The following is a 23,920-nucleotide window of genomic DNA, read 5'->3' as shown; positions in this document are numbered from 1 at the left end:
AATCAAAAAACTGAAAAAAACTTTCTTGGCCTGTAGCGGTAATTATATATGAAAAATTAAAAAGTTTTTCAACGGCATCTTAAAGAAAATAAGATTTCCAAAATAAGTCGTATGCAAATATTAATGTATTACAACTTTGGTAAATTATTATTTTGTCATAATATTATTAAGACGGTTCTTCACACATTTTTCAATGTCGTGAAATCGTTATTTCATTGGTGTGAAACTTTCTAATTTTTTTAACTACTTAACTTAGAAAAAAAACAAAAAATTCCAGGCTATTTTGAGTTCAAATAGATTCAATTGTATAAATTGCATAACAATTGCATTTTTTTTCGCGGAGTAAAAAATAAAAAACAAAAAAAATGGTTTTTTAAGTTTTATTCGGAAATATTGAGGTTATGTAAAAAAATGATAAGAATAAAAGTTCTTGATTTTCTTGTTATCAACAACTTTTACATTTAACTTTTTTTGATAGGACGAGTATTTACGCCGCAAATCGCCAAAAACCGCAGCGAACGCCTTTAAACCCCCACCCCTCTTCACCGGCAAACATTCAGGTGTTGGATTTTTTACCCAACATTTGTAACCCCTTTATCGACCTTTTTCCGCTGAGTTTGCCCTGTAACGAATTTTTTTTAAAATTCACTAATACATTTCATTTAGTACTCTTGGTCTATTATTTAAAAATACATATTGCTCATATTGCGTAATGTGATGTTCTTCAGGTTTATCGTATGCATCAATTGGTTAATAAAGGGGATAGCCTTAACAAGAACATGACTGCTGTGATAAAAAGCTATATCTCACGTGATTTAGCTGTGATGTACGTTCCGTCCAAACAAGGTAAAGGAGAAAACAGCAAATTGGTATTTAAAGATACTAGTTTTTATCAATGCATACAAGGTAAAGTTTATTGTAATTGCAGCTATTTAATTACGGTAGTTTTTCTTAATCACTCAAATTCGATAAAAAATTACAGAAGTAATGCGAAAAAAAATGAAAAATACGTCAGGAGGCGATCTTAGTGACAAAGATATTTTAACCTCCATGTCTGCTACCATCCGGAATGCTCGTGACTGGGATGGATTCCGATTTCTAAGGACGCAAAAGATTGAAAAACCTGCTAAAAACATAGAACCTACATAATGACTGACGAGCTTCTTTACATAATTTATTTAATAATAATTTTTTTTTTTTAATTTATGTATTATATGGTTAATTTTATTAATAAATAAAAACAATAACAAATCAACTATTATTGATTTTTTTTATAGTTAATGAATAAGATAGTTTTGAGTAGTCTGCAGGATATTCCTATCGAGACCAAGGTAAGGATGCTTTGCTTTCCTGATGAATGATAGATTCAGGATGCCTAAACGGGACCTTTTAGGGGTTTTCCCATTGGAGCATAAATGGGATTCCCTTTATTGGGACACAAGTGGGATATCCCCATTGGGGCACAAGTGGGATTTCCCCATTGGGGCACACGTGGGATTTCCCAATTGGGACACAAGTGGGATTTCCCAATTGGGACACAAGTGGGATTTCCCAATTGGGACACAAGTGGGATTTCCCAATTGGGACACAAGTGGGATTTCCCCATTGGGACACAAGTGGGATTTCCCGATTGGGGCACAAGTGGAATTTCCCCATTGGGGCACAAGTGGGATATCCCCATTGGGGTACAAGTGGGATTTCCCCATTGGGACACACGTGGGATTTCCCCATTGGGTCCCAATATGTCTTTGCGTGACATCCCTATCAGGGACCCCAATAGGGAAGCCCAATGGGGGCCCAATTGGTCGCACAGTAAAATTTCTAGTCGGGAAGTTTATTGAATTTGTGTGTCATATATCGTACGTTTTTATTTAATAATGGCAAAATTATTATCGCCAGTGTTATTGGACAATATTATTGAAGAAATTCTCCCACCTCAAAGCATAGTCAGTAAACCATTCAAATACTTACAGATTAAGATAGAACCTCCGGCTGCTAGGATTCAGATCCGTTATATTCCAGTTAAAGACATACAGATATTGTTTCTTATTTTAATATAAACAATTCGTTGTTTATGGCATAGATTGAGTTATTTCACAACAGTTTAATGCACAAACATACAACGTGTTACACAAATATCGATCGATTTGAAACTATTCCATGCAATAGGTTTTGCAAATCTTAAGATATGCATTTAAATTCGCATGAAAGTCTTTAAAAAAAAAAAAAACAACAATTTGTTTCACTAAAAACCAGGACATGTACCTAGTGTAGCACCACAGGAAAGTGGTGCTACACTAGCTTATTTTTGAAATGTGTACAACCCACAAATATAAAACCAACTTTTAAAAAGCAACTAGTTCACTTTGACTTGTGGTATTATGAAAACGAACCTTTTTGAAGATGTCGGTATTTTGTCATGTGCAGATTTCTAATTATAACGTCATAATAAACATTTAATAATACTTTTAAGGTTAGAAATTAGAAATGTGCAGAAGCAAAATAAAAACATCAACAATTAAAGCATTATATTTTTTAAATTATACTAAAGAAAATTTTGAGCTAACTACAAAAGACAAATTATAAACATTATCATATTATTAATAAATACGGACATATAATTATTAATAATTCCAGACAGTTTCGGTAGTGCCTAATTAAAGGATAATCAACACCGACTGACATCTTCAAAAACTTATACTTGTGGGTAGTACACATTTAAAAAATACTAGTGTAGCGCCACTTTCTAATAAATTTATTGTGAGCCATTCAGGCATCCGTAGTAAACACACGGTATAAAATACCAATTTTCGATTCGATTTCATATACATATTTTAATGGAATTTTAAGTGGCCAACTTGTTATAAAGGTACCTTCTATCCATAAAATATATATTTCAATGCATATGTACTAATGTCAACGTATAAAAAATACCACTCTGAATACAAATGGGGGAAAACGCAACGAGAGAAAAGCATACTTTATTTTAATCATAATTTTTTCTAACATTCAATGTTGGAAAGAAATTCCTATATATAGAACTAACAACTACAGAAAAAAAAATGAAAATTATGAAAATGACAGAAAAACAAAACAGGAAAAATATTAGTTTGATATTACAGCAACAACAAAAAAAAACTGAAATGGATTCTTGTGTAAATGTAGAAAATAAGATTATTGTTAATATGAAAACCCAAAAACAGTGTACAATACATACACAAAGTTCAAAACAAGGAAAAAGTCATTTTGATAAATGTGTTTATAATTTTATATATATAAGGTATATAATAATAATCCAAAAGAAAATATTTGTTGAAGAGAGTATGGCCATTATGTCATATTTTTCCCTTTTTTTATATAAATTATATAACTAAAGCGGACCGTACACCATCTAAAAATTATACAACATGTGACGATACATAATTCATGTATTATAAAAAAGTGCAACGCCTTAGAAATTCATCTATTGCAGAATTTAATGCTAATGATCCACATCAGGACCATCAAATTCATCATGGTGATAAAGTTACTCAAAATACAAGATTGGATGCCGAGTAATGACCATATTTAGGCATTTGGTACTATGACTACTTACTTAAAACATTGGCTTTATGGCTATTCGATACCTACTCACAAAGTTTCTAACTACTATAGCCACATTAAAAATACGTTAAGTTTACGTTACATTTGAGACATAATGTATCTTTGGGAATGAATATCCACATTTATGAAATTAACATTCAGGGAAAAATGTACATCGCGGGTTTTTTGGGGTCGCTCAACACGAGTATAGTGTCAGAATTGATCTCCGAGGTACCTGGTGCCCAGAGTACCTCATGTGTTTTGGTACCTGGTACCCGATTCTGTCGCGATATTCGTGTTCGGTGACTCCAAAAACCCCCGTGTATCCATTTTGGACCGATTATATAACAAATTTCCCGAGCACTATGAGAAGACGGGAGAATGGAATGCCGAAACTGTTCAAATGTTTCGAACTTCATTGCATCGTTTCTGCGACTATTTTATGTATTTACGAAAACAACTTTCGTGGAAACAATCTGTGGAAAGTGTAGAAAATAGTCAGTTGAAATACAATACAAATAGCTGTAGCGTTGAGCATGATACGTGAATCTCTGTTTTATCTATATAACAACATATCGTCATGTATCTTCAGATAACAAACATAACATATCCCAAAATGTATGACCAAGTCTAATAAAAGACACACAACTAAATTTTTTTTAGTTGTGTGTCTCTTTTCTAAATAAAAATAGTGTTTCAACACGAAAAATAAATGTAAAAATCATATCAAAACAAAACAAACATTGTAAAAAGGTAAAAAGATGTCGACCAGGGAAAAAGACACAACAATAATAACAAAAAGAAAATAACTCAAAAAACATACATGCACACACACACACACACACACACACTGAAACTCACCCACTCACTCGATACTGTTAACTAAAAATATTATGGTGGTGACTTCAAAGAGAAAAATGTACTCAGCAACCAGAGCAACCAGCTTCAGCGTTAGTTCCTCATGTTACATATAATATGTGTGTGTGTCCGTAGTTTAGTTTTCCTTTTGTGTGTTAATGGATGTGTAAAGAATATAACAAGAACAAGAAAAACAGAAAGAAAAGTAAAAAAAAAAAAAAAAAAAAAAAGAAGCAACATGTTTTTACATTTTAAAAAAAAAAATTCTTTATCAATTCGGGGAAAACTTTTTCCACATGTGTTTTTGTTGTATACTTATTATATGTATAATAAAATTATTTCATATTTTTACAGGAATCAACAATTTGCCCAAGATTGTTTTTACTCAACCCCTCGCAAAGTTGATTATACTTGTAAGTCTAATGCTGCAAATAACAAAATTAAAGAATAAGTATTCATACACACAACAAATGGAAATTCAGTGCTACTCTATGGTTGCCAAACATGGAGAGTTACTAAAAACATCTCTGGCAAAATACACACATTCATTAACAAGTGTGTTAGAATACTAAACATATTTTGGCCAAATACGATATCCAATGTTAACCTGTGGAAGAAAACAAATCAAACACCCATAGCAGACGTCATCAAGCATAGGAAGTTTGGCTAGATCGAGTAGAAAAAGAGGCAGAACTGTAAGGCAAAACCTGGAGTGAAGTCAAGAATTTTTTCTCGTATTCGCGAGATCCTTTGTTGCGGCCCTCTGTCCCCCTAGGGATTAAAGGAATTTAGTCAAAGCAAGTCATTCATACTGGCATGAAGTGGTTTAACTATACTGTCCATTTATATGTGTCTCATTCAAAAAAATGGAATCCTTCTCTCTATAGACCCCCGCTCCCTTATAAATTTTTCAATAAGGAAAACACAACGAATAGCCCCATGATACTTCCCGTGGTACTTCTCAAATAATATTTGATCAGTTTCAACTACAAAAAAGATCATCCCACGATTTTTACCGTTAAAAACAAACAGTATTATTTCTGTAAACCTACTACACGAAGAAAAATTTGCAATCAAAAGTTTGAAGCAAGTTTTGAACGATAATAGTGACGCAATTGATCTGAAACGTCTTCTGAAAATATTTGTTAAGCTGAGCATTAACAAAATTTGATCAGGGGGATCAAGTGAATGAAATGTAAATTTCCAAATTTTATTGGAAATTTCCAATTTTCGTAAAGTGCATTTTGAGAAATTTACAAAGGTAAATTTTAACATCACAGCGGTAAAATATAAGAAACCCATTTTGTAATGACGGTTCCTGTATATCCTCAAAATAACATAATATACGCAAAATAAACATATACACTACTAGTTTTTAAAATAACAAAACAAAAAAATAATGTAATACTTTTTTTTTATATTCCCTTACACTCCTTTTTTTTTATATATTCCCTTACACTCCTTTTTCTGGTAAAAAATTTTCCGTATCTTTATCTCATTGGGTTGAATTTAACAAATTTATTCTACAAACATAACATCAAAAAAATCTCACTTTACAAAAAAAAAATAAAAAGTTTTCAAAATATTTATGTACTGAAAATCATTTTTTTTATTAACTTCTTCTATGTATATTTTCATATATACAGCTTTTTTTCATGCAGAAAAAGCTTTTTTTTCCTGTAATAAAATATTAAACATAATTTTTTGTACATCAAACAGAAGGGATAGTACTCTGCGTTAAAGTTGGATGTGTGGATTTTAATAATTAGACAATTTTTTTTAAAACTAGATTATTTTTCATATCATATATTGTAGAAAGTTTTCATTTAATTTTCATTGTTAAAAAAAGTTAATTGTAGGTCAACAAGTTGAAAAAATTGAACAGGCAGTTGAAAAAAAAATTGTTCATTCTTGTGTAGTACAAGCGTGAAGGGTAATTTTTATCCAGTATCATGAGATTAAGAATTTAAATTAGTAGTAACTGTAAGATCCACAAGGTAGTTCAACGGCCAAGTTAGGCGTGGTAAAATTCAATAGTTAGGTCAGAGAACTGAACACAACTCTTCTGAAACTCTTGGCGGAGTATTAATATAGAAACCATAAATCTTTCTCAAACTTTGGTTTCTAAACATGGATAGATTTAAGCATAGTTAATTGTTTTTCTAATGATTTATTTGGCGAACTTTTCCCAATCTTTTTATTACAGATCCAAATATGATGAGAGTTAAAGAAGAATTGACATCGATCTTTAGAGTTTTTCCGTCAATAAAAATGATTTATCTGTTTGTTGCCCTGTAAGGATATTCATTATTTGGTCCAGTCATTTTACTTTTTTTTGCAATATGGAATTAAAACATCTCATTTCTCCGGTCATTTAATTGCTTTTAAGTAGAGCCCATTTATTGGCAATATCACGAAGGACAACTCTAGTCTTTTGGAGGGTGAATAACAGGTAAAATTACTTCACTTGGGTCTTGATTTTTCGTTAAAACTGCATAAAATTATCAAAAACAACGGGATTATTATTAAAATCCACAAAGAATTATTCTAGAATGAAAACATTTAATTAATTCTGCTTTATTTTTAACTAAATATGGCGTCGTTGTCTTAACTTGAGAAATCCTAACGTCTCTCTAACTCTAGGAACCCTTTCTAATAAATATGGTCGGTGAATGGCAAACCACAATTTTTATATGCTTTTTTAAAAGTTTATCAGTTGACTTTGTCATCACCGATAATTGCAATCCTTCGAACTTGCATATTTGTATAAATGACAACATCTGCAACAAATTATTCCATGCTGGTGACAAAACATTTATAAAAAACCAAATAGAAACAACCTAATTAATGTTCTGTCGAATAAACAAAGACCGATGATTTCAAAGGCAAAAAAAAAAAACGAATAAGAAAAATAACAACATTCAGAAAGATTAATGAATACAGAAAATAACTTTATAAAAATATTTTCTCTCAAACAACATAAACACAAAAAAAAATATAATCATTGAATCATCGCGTAGTTTCCAGCAAAAAAAAAAATACATACAGGCTTTTCAATTTTTATTTACTATCTTTTTATATGATCATCAGCATCACAAGAAAATGTAGTACCAACATTACACACAGCGACAACGAACGCCTATGAATACGGTTCGTTACACTAATGTTTTTATATAGAGGAAAAATAAGAGGAGCTAACAGGCTAAACAGCAGTTGTGTGTATAGTAAAAGCGCGCAAAAGATTTACGTGATGCTTATTGGTAGTTTTTACCGTGGCATCAAAAATGTAACAACTTCTGTGGCCCTTTCTTAAAATTCTGAAAATATTACATATTCTTACAAGATACAAAATCATTTGCATTGCGTATATAAATCTATTTCCCCTTTTTTAAGGACCCTTTGAACTATTTGCAACTTGAAGAAATAAATGCGATATACCTTCGATAGATAATTCAGCAGTAAAAACTTTTATTTTACGGAATCGAATGTAAGTAAAAATATCCAGGAACATCAGCATGAATTTGAGAAATATTTGTTTCATGAAAAATGATATTCCGACACTAGCTCAGAAAAACACCCGGTAACAATTATTTACTTTTTTTAAGAGACATCACGATGGCCATAAGCTACCAGAACACTTCATTTTAATATGGATGCTAACAGAAATAATGTCGGTATATTTTTGATGCCACGGTAAGGACTATCTTGGTAGTATGTACTTGCTTCCTCTGGTGATGGTACACTTTTAAATGATAAAAGATAAAAACATATCCACTTAATACTTTGAACAACTCATAACACTGGAGTCGAGAAAGAAAAGAAAAAAAAGTTTATCTGTCTTTTTTTTTCGAAAGCTCTTCTTTCATATGCTTGCATATATTTATTGTATGCTACTATTTTGCCTGCGTCTCTTTTCACCCCTTCGTTTCCACTGCTTTCGCTTTATCAATTTTCTCCGTTGTTTATTTAACCTTACATGAATTTATAATTTTTTTTTTTCAATTCGTATCATAATCAACTGAAATTTTTTTAGGGTGATTTTGCGAGTTTTTATGAAATTTTTACTTCATAAAAGCAATTTATGGAAACTGTATACTTTTCCTAAACAAATCAAATTTTTTAAATCACAAAAATATTAAAATATTTCTTAAGTTTTTTGAAGCGTTATTGAGAAAGATAATGAGGTTTTGTGATGCTGGAAATAACACACACAATACCATCCGTTAGACACAGGTAAATTGACAAGGATATCAATTACTTCGTTATCGAGAAGTTAAGATTAACTAAGTGAAAATTAGCCCCTAAAAGAAATCATATTTTTAGTTTTTTTTCCCCCGAGAATGACTGAGCATCAATGTAACGTGCAAAATAGTGTTAATAAGTAAGCAGAAAGTTGTTGTTATTCTCAATTCGATAAAGCAATGAATGGCTTTATTTTTTCGTCTAAAAACTTTACAAGTTCCATACGGTTTGTACAAAGTGTCTGCAAACGAAATACGGAAATTTTAAGAGCGTATTCATCGAAAAGTTTTAGGACGGAAATGACTTCTAGACAGTTGTTCCATTTTCAGTATTTCATTACACAAATGCGAACCAGATATTTCTGGGAGAAAAATAGTAATTATTATACAAATCAAAATATTCTATGTAATGAAACAGATAGTAATACTAATTATAATAAAATTCTGATAATAAAATTGATTGAGCAACAATTATATTAATGAATGAATGAAAAAATTCCTTTTTGAGCTTTTATTTTATTGGTTTATAGAATTTTCAATTTAAGATTGGTTAAGGAATACATTTTTTAAGTCTGTGTCTTTAGTAATCTTTTCTGTCACAAAAAATATTGTACAAATGTTCATTTTTATACAAAAACTGATTTTTGATATGTTTCGTTGATTTCGAATATAATAATAATTATGCCGGTAGTTGACTTAAAGGAGACAATGTTCAACTTAATAAAAACATATTCAGCTTGATTGAAATGGAAATTTTCTCTCTTTTTAAAATTGTAGTCTGTTTGATTTCTTTGATTTCCCAATTTTACAAAGCCCGTTTGTTATTGATTGCCAGTCAAGGTAGACTAAACAAACATTGTAAGCAAAACAAACACAGTTGACTAATGCCCTAAAACATTAAAGGTTACAACCCCATGATAAAAACATAAAAACCAATATTAGTTTTCTTTTTCTATATAGAGAATTTTTAATAGAAATAGGTAATATAGCATCCGTCGAACCCTCGTCTCGTCTCTCCATGGCATTGATAATGTGTGATATCGATTGGATTGAATGTACAATAAAGCATTATATATCCCCTAGGAACTAATGAAATTTTATAATCATACCATAACTAATAACAATATTATATATAAAGAAAAAAGGAACGAAATGAAATATTCAACTCCGTAACCAAAGAAAAAAAATGTAATAATGATCATCATCAGAATATAACAGAAAAACTAGATCACCCCAATTCCTCACTCCTCTAATAATCACCCTCGCGCCAAGTGAATGAAAATCATAGTGTATAGTGATGTGTGGCCGTCGCGTTCGTTGTAAGGTGATAAAGTTGGTTATTTTGTTGTTATTATTATTATAGAGATGGCAGTCACAAGAGTCGTAATTCTTGATGCAAAGCTGTATATTTTATTTTAAAGTATGTTTTACCTCACCTCAAATTATTCCTTGCTTATTCGTGGTTAGATTTGATAGTGAAATGATGCAAATGTAAGAGTGTAGATCATATCCACGTATTTCAATCAAGAAATGAAAAATGATATGAAACTAGATTAATACCCGCCCGCTTCACTGGACTTAATAGTGAAAACCACCGCTTTATAGCCTCCACCCACTCTTGATAGACACAGTTTTCAATTTTGTTAAAAGAAAAATAGTCATAACTCATTAAAAACGTTTGCCATGATTTATTTTTACATTTTAAAGGCTTCTGTAAAAATTTAAAAAATGGTAAATGTCAAATTAAATTAAATTTTTTTAATTTTTAATTTTTTTTTAAAATATATCTTTATAAATTATAGTTGATGTATTATTCTGATATATCAGCTATATTGCTGTACAGTTTCATTAAAAACCATTCGTTAGTTTTAGAGTTAAAGCGTTACAAACAAACAAACAAACATGCTTACTTTCACATTTATAATATATAGGAATTTTCTTATTATATCGATTCTTGATTTGTGGAAATTCATTTTGTAAAATTAAAGTAGAAAATGCATTTTCCAAATGGTATTATTTTTTTAAGCATCTATATTAACAAATGACAAAGATAATTCGAAATTTTTAAGGATAATTTGTAAAGTTATTGAATTACAATTTCATGAAGCAATTCAGTATGGTAGACATTCATTTAATTTTTATGCAATTTTTAATACCCTAATAAAAACGATAACTGGTATAATTTTGAAGATTGATCTTTCTTCGTGTGTAGTTCGCAAAAAATGATCACTTTGAAGGCCTGCTTAGTTATTATCAATATAATACGTATGCGACGTGAAATATTACGCTGTTTTATATCGATAGTTTTTATTATTTTGAGTTTACTTTCAAAAGTGTCGACGTTAAGAAAAAACCGTACTTCTCTAACATAATATGAAACTATTATATTTATAGAGAATAAGTACTCTATCATACATTCAAACCAAACAGTACCTACATATCTTTATACTTTGTCTAGATTGTTATTGTTACTGTTATTCAATTGTATAGGGGATTTTTCTCTCTCCTTGCACTAGAATAATTTTTTATGTGTTTTTCTCCGGTATTTTCTATTTTCATGATGTTGTTGTGAAGTATATTGTGTTTATTATATATATTATATGTATTGTGAATGATTTTTTTCTTAGTTCATTTACAAAATGTATCAGAAAAATAGTTATTTGCAAAATGCTTTGTATTTTTTGAAAATACGCATTTTTACAACATAGGAACTGCTTACATTTTCAAAACTTCGGAAAGCTATATTATTATTTAACGATATCAACGACAAGGATATTGATTCGTAAAATCGAATCAATACAAAACATGTATCTGCATACTGTGTCCCAAACGGATGAAAATGTTTCAATTATTTTTTTTTTTGATAACTGTTTGAAAATTGAAAGTTTTTCTCCTAGTTCATACGATTCTATATTAACATAATAATTATTTTTAACACTCGATTCGATTATATTTGTTGCTTTGCGCCTAATGTCTTGCATCTATAATCGGACTGTTGACTATTCCTGAAATATAAGAATAACTGTTCTGAGACACCCAATGTTTTATTTATTCTGTGAATGATTTTTTTCTATCTTGTATATACACTTATGGTTTTTATTCTATTCCTCCATCCTATTATACGTGTTTTTTCCATGATTTTTTCTGCGTTCCATAATTCTATGTATCTGCTGTTGTTTGTTTGAAGGTAATGTGTTGTTTTTTTTACTCATTTTTCATTTTTTTCTCTTTTGATAACAACAAAAACGGTAGAGTGATTTATTAATTGTATGCATGTTCAAGGTGTATAGAATTAAATCATATAATTTGATTGGATCGAGTAACTTATATGGTAGGCAAACATGATTTACATATCACATTTAAAATTTTAAATTTTCTAAGGATATGTTTGTTTTGAAATATTAATTTTGATGTAAATTATTCATTAATAATTGTCTCGTGTTTTAAATGGTAAAAATTTCTCAAACTTTTGAATTGAATAGTTATCCCTATTCTAAGCCTGCGAAAAAAATTTGCTAAAATCTATCGACATGTGGGTTACACCATAGTTTTAGCAAAGAAATTACAAATACCATGCTGAAAATACCATAGTTCTAGTTGGTCTAGCAAAGACAAATATTTATAGTCACGTCATTTTTAATTGCGAATAATTTCTTGTCAGTTATTCCTGGATAAGATACCATAAGACTTATTGAGATATCTCAATAAAGGACTATCAACTATGTCCTGATTCGCTTCCGAGTTTCAGCAAAGTAAAAAATAATAAACTAAACAGAAAAAGAGATTATATTTTTACTAAACACTAATAGACTCTAACACTAATAGATTATTTTTGTCATAAACCTTAAGGTAATTACAATTTTGGTAAGTACCGACATGGTATAAATTCTAAATTATTGCTACCAAAATACAAAGATGTTTTATATATACGCATAAAGTTTTATTTAATAGGCTCTTTTTGTCTTATTTTAATTTAACAATTACGTTAAAAATAAGATTAAATAAATAACTATATATGTACGCGGAAGAAAGGTTTAACATTGTTATTATTATCTTAAATGTATAAAATAATATAAAAAAAAGATTTTATATTTGATAATAAACTCAAATACACAATATCCTACACTAGGTACTACCAGATCTTCGAATATATGAGAGTCCTAGGTACTCAAAATGAGTACTTAAGATACACTTCGAGTCATAATAATATAATACAATTAAATATACAGGGTGATGTTTCAAAAAGTTCATAGCTAGTTTGTTGGAAAAAGGATCGGAAGTATTATTCCCGGGGAACGAAAAAAATGTGAGTCGTTTTATTACCGAAAGCACCTTTCCGGTTAAACGATTGTCAGCCTTTTTTTTCAATACAACTTTTACTTACAAAAATAATCAAAATTGTGATCAAACAAATAATTGTTCAGTCAAGTTGATTTTTTTTATGCAGAAAATGAGAATCTGCGACAAAAATTAGAACTTTCGTTTAAAAAGAAAAAAAAAGCGGACCATTGTTTGACTTATAAGGCCCTCTTAGAGAATAATTAACTAGATTTTTTCATTCACGTCAAAAAAAGAAGACCCAAATTATACCATTTATTTATATTCCAATTCATTTTTGAAGAAATGAGCTGGAGACTTTTTAAAAAATAACTCTGTATAATATATACAAATGTATGACCTTAAATAAAATGCTCACAAAATTTATAAACAATGTATGTCAGAAAAATAACAATATTTAAGAAATAATATTGCAAAAGACTCACAATAATTTGTTTACTCCGTTATTGAATTATTTATAGTTTTTGAAAATAGTAGTGGAGAAAGACTCCGAAGATTTGGATGTTACTCGCCATGAAGTTTTGTCAAATTCACCTTGGTTGCTAACATAATAAGAATTTAAAATATGACATCGTTTGAGTAGAAAGCGACAAAAAAGTGTTTAAGTGGAGCTATTCGAAAACTACAAATCGGTAAAGAATTGTAAGCATTTTTTTTTTCAAATCAGTAAATAATATTTTGAAGGCCATTTGGTAGTAATTCGTTATATAAAATGTCCAAAAAAACCGAAAAAATCTGAAAATATGAACTCTAAAGTCTGAGTTTCATACACCTTATTAAAAATTCATTTAAAAAATTTATAATGAACTAGTTAATTATACATGTTAAAAAATTTTACCTACTTATTTACTATTGTTAGTAAATTTTATATTTGAAGAGCACAATCTACTCAAGTAGTTCTCACTTTAAGTGGCACATTTCTTTGAACCCTTATAACAATCTTAAAAATTTTCTTCCATTAAAATAATAACAAGTAATAATAATAATAATATAATATTTATACATGTGATATAAGATAATAAATTAAACCATAATTTAACTATTTTATGGATATATATATATATATATATCACTGTGTGCTTTGCACTTTATGAACTATATACATAATATACACATGATACACACACGATTCATCTCCCACCATTATCCCCACCCCTACTCACGCCACTATAGCTAACACTCTTGAATCAACTACTACAGTTACTACTGTTTTAAGTATACTTATAGTTATTATTAATAATAATATTTCAAGCTTTTAATATATAATTATTATTATAGCTTTAATTTATTGTTGATACACTCAAACTATTAAAACTTTGAACTATTGTAAAATTATTTTAATAGAATATGGTATTAATATATTGAGAAATTCAGTTGAAAAAAGGGTTAATATGCAATTCCTTGGAACGAAACCAAAAAAATCGAAATTGGTTCATCCGTTTAGGCGCTACGATGCCACAGACAGACAGACAGATAGACAGACAAGTACACATAGCGGTCAAACTTAAAACACCCTTTTTTTAGGTCGTCGGTCAAAATAAAACGGGGATAGAAAAAAGAAATCACATCTATACATATTTAAGGTTCGTAGTTTTATATCAAAAAAATAGGAACAGTTTTTGTGCCTCTTTTAAGATTTGACAGATATGTAAAAGTCAAATTATTTTTTCTCCTTAATTGTAGCGAGGATGACTTTGAATTTTTACTGGTCCATAGCTATTTTACTGAAAAGAGTTTTCTGTACATAACAGACTTCAGTCATCGAGTTTTTGGAGCAAATCAAAAGACATTTTCTACTCTGATTTTCATTTCAGTTTGTTACTATTTTATGGATAATAGTATACACATAAACGTGTATAATAAAATTACATAAATAGCTCATTTCATGATGAAGATAATCAGTTACAGGTTATATTATTGCTTGTAATTAAATATTTAATATTTTTTTGTTGTAAGTTCTGTAATTATTTTTTTAAATATAATTCTTGTAATTTGATGTAATAAAACATAATTTTGTTTTTTCTGTTATATGATTTTTTTTTAATGTGAATTGTTATACATAGGGAACACAATATCTTTTTTTGTTCTCCCGGAACATTACCTGTGTATGTTTAACATGTTATTACTTATGGGGTTGAATTTGATTGGTTGGAATTTAAAATAATAATAATAAAAAAATATAAATACAAGGAATGAAATTCATCATATTAATAAATGCGTGGTAGAGCTAGGTAATGAAATAACTACATGTAGAAACAAATTTATGGTTGTAATTAAAATTAATACACACAAATTATAATTTGCTGGAATTATATTAGGTGCGTGATAAATGTGATTGTATATTCTACTTTGTTTCAGATCATAAAAGTGTATACTTTAAATTACCACAGGCATGATGATACTTCCATGATATAAAAAACTTCCTTTAAATCTTGAAAAGAAATACGTTTTGCTTTTTTACAGGGTTTGAAGTATCGGAAAAAATGTCATTTTTGTGAATATAGGCAAAAAGATTGTTCCATAACCTATTTTCAAAAAAAGTCGAGTACGACACTGATCGCAAATACTTTAAAGATAACTATTCTTTCTTTTTCAGTGAAGTCTTTAGCATTAAAGATTTTTTCAAAACAGACTTATGGCGTTTTCAAGTCTCAACCGCTGGTTCTCATCAATTAACACCATAAGCTTTAAATCTTAAGAATTGTTTCATAGCTCGTACTGGGTGTCAAAATTTCAATTTTCACCCGATTAAATAATCTTTTTTCAAAAATTTCAACATTTTAGTTTAACGTTATCTCTCCATTTGTTCTGTAGTAGGTATGAACTTGTAGAACAATTTTTATAATCATGCTTGAAATAAGAACGATGGATGAATTTCATATTACCAACTAAATGAAATATTCTTCATGTTATTCAGGTGAATTCAATTAAGGTGCCACTTAAAGTGGAATACAAAAGAAAACACATCCTTATTTTGAATTTCGATATTTTATAGTTTTCCCACTTTTGAATTTCTAAGATACACCTTGCAATTAAATTGGTAAAAGCTCGGTTCAGAATTTCAAAGATTCTGGATTCGATCGCCGTTTAAAAATATTTTTCTTAGGTGACTTTAATGTGGAAATTGTTCAGAAATATCACTTAACGTGAAATTGAGTAAACACTAGTTTTCGAAGTTTCGTAGATACTGCCCGACAAGTAAAGGTCTTGTATCCGATTTTTACATACCCAACAGCTCAAGTGATAGCCTAGAGCACAAAAGATCGTTCGTCCTACATCTGCTCAAATTTACTTTTATTTATTTCTAACATCGATGTAAAAAATGGAAAGTGCAATTCAAAATCCAATAGCCATGTTTAATAAAAATTTGTCAATCAAAGTACGTTGTTTGTCAAAATGCGACCTTTCAAAGTTTATCAGATTTTTCCAATTTAGACAATCTAAATATTATGTAGAAGTATGAAAAATAATGAGATGCGTAAATTGGTATCAAACTACAGAGCGTATTTCAAAATTTCTAGTGACCCATCATTTTTAAGCCAATATAAAATATTTCATCTGTAGGTATATAATTATATATATTCTTACTTCAAATCATAAATATCGATATGTGGATAATATTTCATTTGCAATAAATGAAATTCAATCAACCATGATATACGATGATATATTCAAACCAAAATTTATTAATTTAAATCCAAACTATATTCCATATAATAAAATTTAAATTATTATTGAAAAATAAATATCTTTTAACCATAAAAAATTATATTTCGGTCGTACATTTAGGTTTCGCACGTCAATGGTATTATCCTCAAATAAAATTTAAAATTGTGAAGAAGTCTATTTAAGTTTGATACTTCCAAAAAACAGGTACTTACTCGAATTAAATGATGTTTCGTTGGTATACTTGGCATTTGAAACACACGACACCAATATATTGAATCACCTGGCGGTGGTATTTTCGCCTCATGATTCCGTAGTTCCCAAACACGTGGTGCTTCATCAACACGTGGAGCTTCTTGATTTACTCGTTGTAAAAAATAAACACTTTGACTACCGCGCATTACACCATCATTTTTTGGTGCCGTTAATTTACCAGCGTAACTACCACTTGTGGGTTTTTCTGGATGCATTATCCATAATGCACTCATTGTATCATTCTGGAAAAAAAAATTGATTTCAATTTTTATATTTTCTTCCTGTGGTGGTTTGGAAGATATAATTCTGTGGGTTCGATATATTTAAGATTCACGATTGCCTAATTTTGCTATTAGATATTCCTCGCACTTCTACTTTAGTACGCATACTGACAAAAAAAAACAGCGGACGTATCTGTGAAAATTGACTAGGCTTTTTTTTTATTTTTTAAACCCGTTTTCAAATTATTATAAAAATAATTAAACATGCCATTATTACTGAAAATGGAAACTTACCGTGATAGGAATATCTCTGGGATCACATGTATTCAGTCTTCGCCTAAATCGTAACACTGTGTGCGTTACATTTTCATACCCTAATAAAAGATCATAATCTTGACTAGAATCTACTTCTAATGTACTTGGTATCGTATCAGCATCACCAAGGTTCACTGATGCGCTCGGCGCCGTGTACGCTCTCTGATGATGTTTCACATGTCGATCCTGAAACAAACAAAATTTCTCATGAAAAACTTGTTCATTCTTTAAAAATCACATTATAGAAGTGTTTCACAAAAGAAAATGGACATAAGAAATCGGATTATCTAAATGTGCAATTTCTGACAGCTTGGAAGTTAAATAATAGCCTCCGAATTTGCTAATTTTTAGCGATTTGATTTAATTGAAAATATTCAATATAATTATACAATCAAAACGGTAGTAATTAAAAATATCAGAGAAATTGCTTAGTTTGAATAATTCAGAGAAATGAATCATAGTGATATTCAATCCAACACCATTCTGTGGGTAAAGTAGAAACCACAAAAAAAAAAAAAAATATATATATATATATATATATAGACAAAATTAATCAATATTTTGTGGTTTCTGTATAAAAAAAATTTGTAGTTAAAAAACACAGTTGGATTATGGATATTCATTATTTAATCTTCCTCTCTGGATGGTACAGATTTTTTTAGTTTGAAATGAAACCAGTTTAAAAAAAAACTCAATGAAGCGTGATTTAAACCGAAAAATAAAGGACTTCGTGTGACAAAAGTTATCAAAAAGACTACTTCCAACTTTGCCTTTATTTGTATTAATTCGCTTAAATGACACAATAGTTTATTCGGTAGAATTTTTATGTAAAGTTCTTCAAAACTGAAGTGTAATTATATGAGATAATGTTTTACTAACTATGAAGCCTCTGTACATAACTATTTTTATTATAAATGGTAAATACAATATGACAGCCCTAATTCGGCAGAGTATAACAATAATAATATAGCCCTAATTTAACCCACTTATTGGGCAAAGAAAGGTTTCCCTCAATAAAACTCATGAGTTTCTGCTTTTAGCTTTTGTAGACCATTGTGCACTTACATGTTTTATAAATTCGTCATGCCTAATTGTTAAGGCCAGGTCTCTTTTTCGAGTTGACCCGTATGGCCCAGCCCAATGCCATTTTAGTTTTTAAATTGTGAAGGACACATATCTTATTCTCGTTTTAGAACGTATGAAAGAGCATTTCAATTTATCCAGCCTTTTGACACCAAGCACATTTCGTTCCATATTTCTCTGACAGACCTTTAGCTTTCCTATATTCTTTTTTGTTAATGATAGCGCCTGTAGTCCATATGACAATACTGGGAAAATACGATAACTTTTTTTTTCAAAAAAATTGGAATGCTGCCTTTTAATATATTCTTAAATGACCAAAATCTCCATTTTGCACTAGATCAAGCATGGGCGAGTTATTTTAAGTTAAAGTCACCATTGTTATAACTTTATTGAGAGCCATATACTTTATTGTGTATTTCTTTATGCAAGTCCGCATTGCTCATAGAGGAGGAAGCGAGACGGGTATACGACTCTTCTACCTTCATCAGTTTCTCTAATAGTAATGAGATAGGTAGAAAAAAAATGTTGTCTCTGTCTTACTCGTATTATTGGTTGACACTGTTGTCACTGTCTTGCTCGTTATTTAGTTATTGAAGAGTTAGGGACTTCTCTAAGTCACATTTGCCCATGCATGCATTAGATGGATATTTCTTGGCAGGTTACTTTATTATTATATTATGAAATTCCCTTAATTATACGATAATCATGACATAATCTATGGCAATTCGGCAGTATCTGTATTTGTGCTTTTAATGATTCTGCAAAATGGCTATGGAATAATCAACAGTTAATATGACATTTAGAAAAAAAAAAAACAAAAAAAGAAACCTTTATAGATATATATTATAGGTACGGAATGTCTTTATAAAAGCAATTAAAGTATTATTTCAATAAGTAAATTTAAATGATATATATTCCTGCATGTATTTAACAGTGACGGAAAATCCAACAATAATCGATCACTTATTTAGGTGAGAGTAGTATATAAATGAAAATACATTTTAACGAACGTAATTGAGTTTTTATGTATTTTTAGGTTCCTTATTTAAGAGAGAAAGCAAGCACATACAAATACTAGAGTAGTATAAATAATTTATTTACGATGAATACCGCAATAATTAATTTTCCTAGGTTCGTTTGACACTTACAAATGAAAATTACATTTGAATTATTTATTGTTTATAATTGAAAATGTTTGTTCATGAAAATGAAATACAGTTTTTATATATAAAAATAAAAGTACCCAATTACTTAATTAAAACATATTTATTACAGAAACCTTTTTTAACGAGACTTTTTTTCATACTACACTGAATATTCTTGATTCGAAATTATTTGTATCAATGTTTGCTATTATCCCAAAGTTTTTGGTAGTCGTACACTTGCCAGATTTTTTAAATACTGAGTGATCTTAAGGAAAGTACAAGTAGGGTAGATTTAGAGCTGATATTTTTAATTTCCCAGAGGAAGTTAATGTAATGGGGCCTATTTTGAAAGTCTCCAGTTTTACATACTTTCGCGGTTTCAAGGCCGCAATATCCGAATCAAAACTTTTCAATGTGATGTCTGTGTGTGTGTGTGTATACGTATGTGCGTATGTTCGTTCAGATTTTTCGCCTCGATTATCTCGCAAACCACTCATGACAATAACACGTGAATGAGAGTTTATTCGATGCGTAATCGCCACTACAAGTTTTTATCATTGAAACCTATTTAAATTACGAATTAAACCTATCAAGCATTTAAATGAAACTTGCTCTTTTCCTCGTACCTACTTCTTTAAGCATATACGACAGAGAAAAAACAATTTTCGAAAACGCGATTATAGTGACTTTGATACTAGTTCCTCAATCAAAACCTCTATTAATGTTTCAATATGTAGTAAAAAAGATAAAATTACTATATTTTTAACACTCCAGAGCAGAATTTTGCGCTGATAAATAAAAGCAAATGCTACAATGTTTTGTTTATTCAAGTTCAAAAATAATTAATATTTTCAGGTAAAAAATTCTACATTTCCCTAGGCATTCAAAATCAAAACGAGAAAAAAAATTAAATAAAAAATTTACACTTTTAGGGTAAAATTTCTCTCCTTTTTAATTACCATTGTCGTAGTAATAAATATTATGCATACAATTCGTAAAATTAAATAAATAAAACAGTTGGAATATGATCTACAACAGTAATGGAAGAAGCAAAACATACTACCTACGGTGGTCATGTGAGATTAATTATTATTTGTTTCAATTTTTTAACATAACAATATTTTCGTGTGTTTTTTGTTGTTTATGTAAAATAATATTTCTGGTAATAAATAATTCAATTTTTTTTCGGTAAGTTTTCGTGTTATCTGAGTATTTCATTTTTTTTTTTTTGTGTAAATCTCTATATATGTTGAGCCTCTATTGCTGCTATATTTATAAGTAAAAGGTGTGAAATCAGATAAACGTTATTTATTAATCACTTGTTACAAAAACATTTGTTTTACTTTATTCACCTGTGTTATTTTTTGGTATGTTTGTGTTAATTATTATAGAGTGAATTTAAGTCGGGAATGAGCATACAAAAACCGGTCAATGAATAGTCTATAAAGACATTTATTTTCATTTATTTATGGAATACTTCGGAATGGCTCCCCTAATGTAATCTAAAAGGTTGGTTAAAGTTTTGAAATAAAAAGACGTTTTATTTGCCAAGTTTTCTGTCCAGTTTTGATATCCATCATTTGTTGTTCTAAAATAATTTCATATGTCTTAAGTTTATTTCCTGGTGTTAACATGGTCCCATATTAATTCTGTAAACTCCAAAAAGAGTATATACATATGAAGCCGTCATGAAAACCAGAGCTCACCACTTAACAATTATTTTGTTTTGTGTTACTTAAAAATTAAAAAAGTTTTAAAAAAATTTCAAACTATTTGGGAACTTCCTTCTTTCGCACTTTACATGCATAATAGTAATATGTTAGCAATATAGATGAGCTCAAGAAAAAGTAATGCGTTTTGAAAGCAATTTATCCCCCACTAGCAGCATTTTTTCTGTTCTGCTCTCTATCTATATGTTATGCCTGACAAAGTAGGTTTACGCATTCTTCATAGTCAATAACGGCTGTACTCTGTTCTTTCATAAATTCTGTAAAAATACACAATTTAATGTAATTTGTATTTCTTTTGTTTTTATTAATGTTTATAATTAATGTTTTTTAATTTTGGTATACGAGATTAGAAAAAAAAGGAATATTTATAATACTCGTTAATCAAACATAGTAAAAGAATAAGTAGGTTGTCAGTTTTCTGTTACAGAATAAATATGATAAGGCTCACAAAGTGTAGATTGTATTTTCAAACTCAGAATTCCAAGAATTTTTCACTTTTATACGAAATGTCTCTTTACCAACGTTTCGAGGTGTCTCACATTTTTATTGGTTATCAGATTATAACATGACCAATATATTTCGAAACATTAATTTAATATTTTATGCTAGAGAACTGCTATAAACAATTAACCCAAAAAACAAAAATAATTTTTAATAATTTGAATAAATTGATTTTAAGTGAAAAAATCATTTAATACAATTTATTATAATCCACAAAAATAATAATAAAATTAAAACCAAAGTATAAAATTTATTTATTAAATCAGAAATGATTAAAATAATGTGAGAAAATCGATAAATTGTAAACCAACGTATATGGCATTACATTATTATTATTGATTGCGGTGGAGATATTTCAGATTTTTATATACATTTTATTAAAACCACAATAAATTGTATTAAAAAAGGTTAGGAATTCATAAAATATAATGCACGGTATCATTCTTTCTCTCTGTTTTTTAACGAATTATTGAATTTCACGGTCAACAAATCAACACCTTTCATAATATTTAATTTACTATCTTTATCATTTATATAATTAATCAACTCAAGTTATCTCTGTTTGAATTTAAAATATAAAGTTATTTTTTATCAATAATATTTTGCTGCTTCGGTTTGGTTTCGTTTGCTTTGGTTGTTCATTCACTCTCAACTAGCACGAATTCAATCAATATTTATTATTTTACTTTTCAATATTATTATAATAAATAATAACAATGTTTTATAATATGGTTGATTAGTTTTTTGAGTAAATCAATTATTTTATTGTTGTTGAATAGAAAATAAGAATAAATTTTTATTTTATGATCTCATATAGTATGAATAATTTTATACTGATTGTGTATTCAAATTCTACAATATAAAATATTTTCAAGAATTGACGATTATCGTTATAGGTATATTTGAAAATTGAATGATTTGAGGCGAAATGTTTCCAAAAAATTTATTTTCTATTCAATAGACTTTAACGACAAATATTTTATCGGCAATTTTTATCGCATCGAAAATGCTTATGTATAAAGAGTAAAATTATTAATTTTATTAGCAAGACAGTCTACACAAAAGTTTGTCTATGTAAATATAATCTACTTTAATATAATTACTTTATGTTTATGTTGTTTACTTTTAATCATGTAAACGATATTTATTTACATCATGGTCTTTTCGATTATCATTGACGATTTTAATATGATACACACAACGTAAACTAAATATTGTAAAAATAATAAATAAGTGGATAAACAAAGTAAAAAATATTCAATGAGTTGAAAAAATTGCATTCGTGTCTATAACTCGAATAGCCTAATTGGTAGGGTGCTTGACATAAATCCAAGAAGTCCGGGTTCGAGTGTATTTTTTCAATTCTCTTTAATTAAGACTATAACATACTTTAATAAATGAGATTTATGTTTTTATTAATCCCCAAACTAAAAGAAAGGGGTGTTTTAAGTTTGACCACTATGAGTGTGAGTGTCTGTCCGTCTGTCTCTCTGTCTGTAGCATCGTAGCACCTAAACGGATGAACCGATTTTGATTTTTTTAGTTTCGTTTGAAAGGTAATTTAATGGTGACTGTTCTTAGGAATGTTTAAGTGCGCGTTTACAGTACCGTATCCAAAAAAAACTAAAAAATTGGCGATAATCTTCAAAATCGGCGCAGTTTCGAAATGACTTTAAGGAAAAAAGTAATTTAATGGAGAGTGTTCTTAGATGTTGCAAGTTGAGGGTTCCGTTCCCAAAAAATTTGTCGAAGTTTTTTGAAAATTTTTTAATATGACTTGTGTTAAGTTGGAAAAATTAGCGTCCATGAAAGTTCTATCATACATGCAATGAGAAAATGGTGTTTATAAAGTCGGTGAGTCTTTTAGCTTATCAATGATATTTGTCATTTCAAATTTAACTATTTGTGTGATTACGGATTACATACTAAACTTCATAAATCAATAGAAATGTTAAAAATTGTAAAATTAATTGAAAAGTATAAAA

The 23,920-nt window shown here is 29.0% G+C and overlaps 2 protein-coding genes across 2 annotated transcripts in view; one reads left to right on the top strand and one right to left on the bottom strand.

Annotated features, from left to right (window-relative positions):
* Window positions 1–23,920, bottom strand: part of LOC123305417 (MOXD1 homolog 2) — a 113,589-nt gene that overhangs the window by 42,121 nt on the left and 47,548 nt on the right. The window contains exons 2-3 of the mRNA XM_044887128.1: window positions 17,456–17,662; window positions 16,901–17,182 (exon numbers count right to left, since the gene is read on the bottom strand). Coding sequence (XP_044743063.1) covers window positions 16,901–17,182; window positions 17,456–17,662 — 489 coding nt within the window. The remainder of the gene's footprint in view (window positions 1–16,900; window positions 17,183–17,455; window positions 17,663–23,920) is intronic.
* On the top strand, window positions 414–1,210 carry LOC123305418. The gene is made up of 2 exons (XM_044887129.1): window positions 414–906; window positions 983–1,210. The coding sequence occupies exons 1-2, from the start codon at window positions 738–740 to the stop codon at window positions 1,147–1,149; spliced, it is 336 nt and encodes a 111-aa protein (XP_044743064.1). The 5' UTR covers window positions 414–737; the 3' UTR covers window positions 1,150–1,210.

This window comes from Chrysoperla carnea, chromosome 1, assembly GCF_905475395.1.
Source record: "Chrysoperla carnea chromosome 1, inChrCarn1.1, whole genome shotgun sequence".
NCBI lineage: Eukaryota > Metazoa > Arthropoda > Insecta > Neuroptera > Chrysopidae > Chrysoperla > Chrysoperla carnea.
This window is presented reverse-complemented; position numbering and strand designations above follow the sequence as displayed.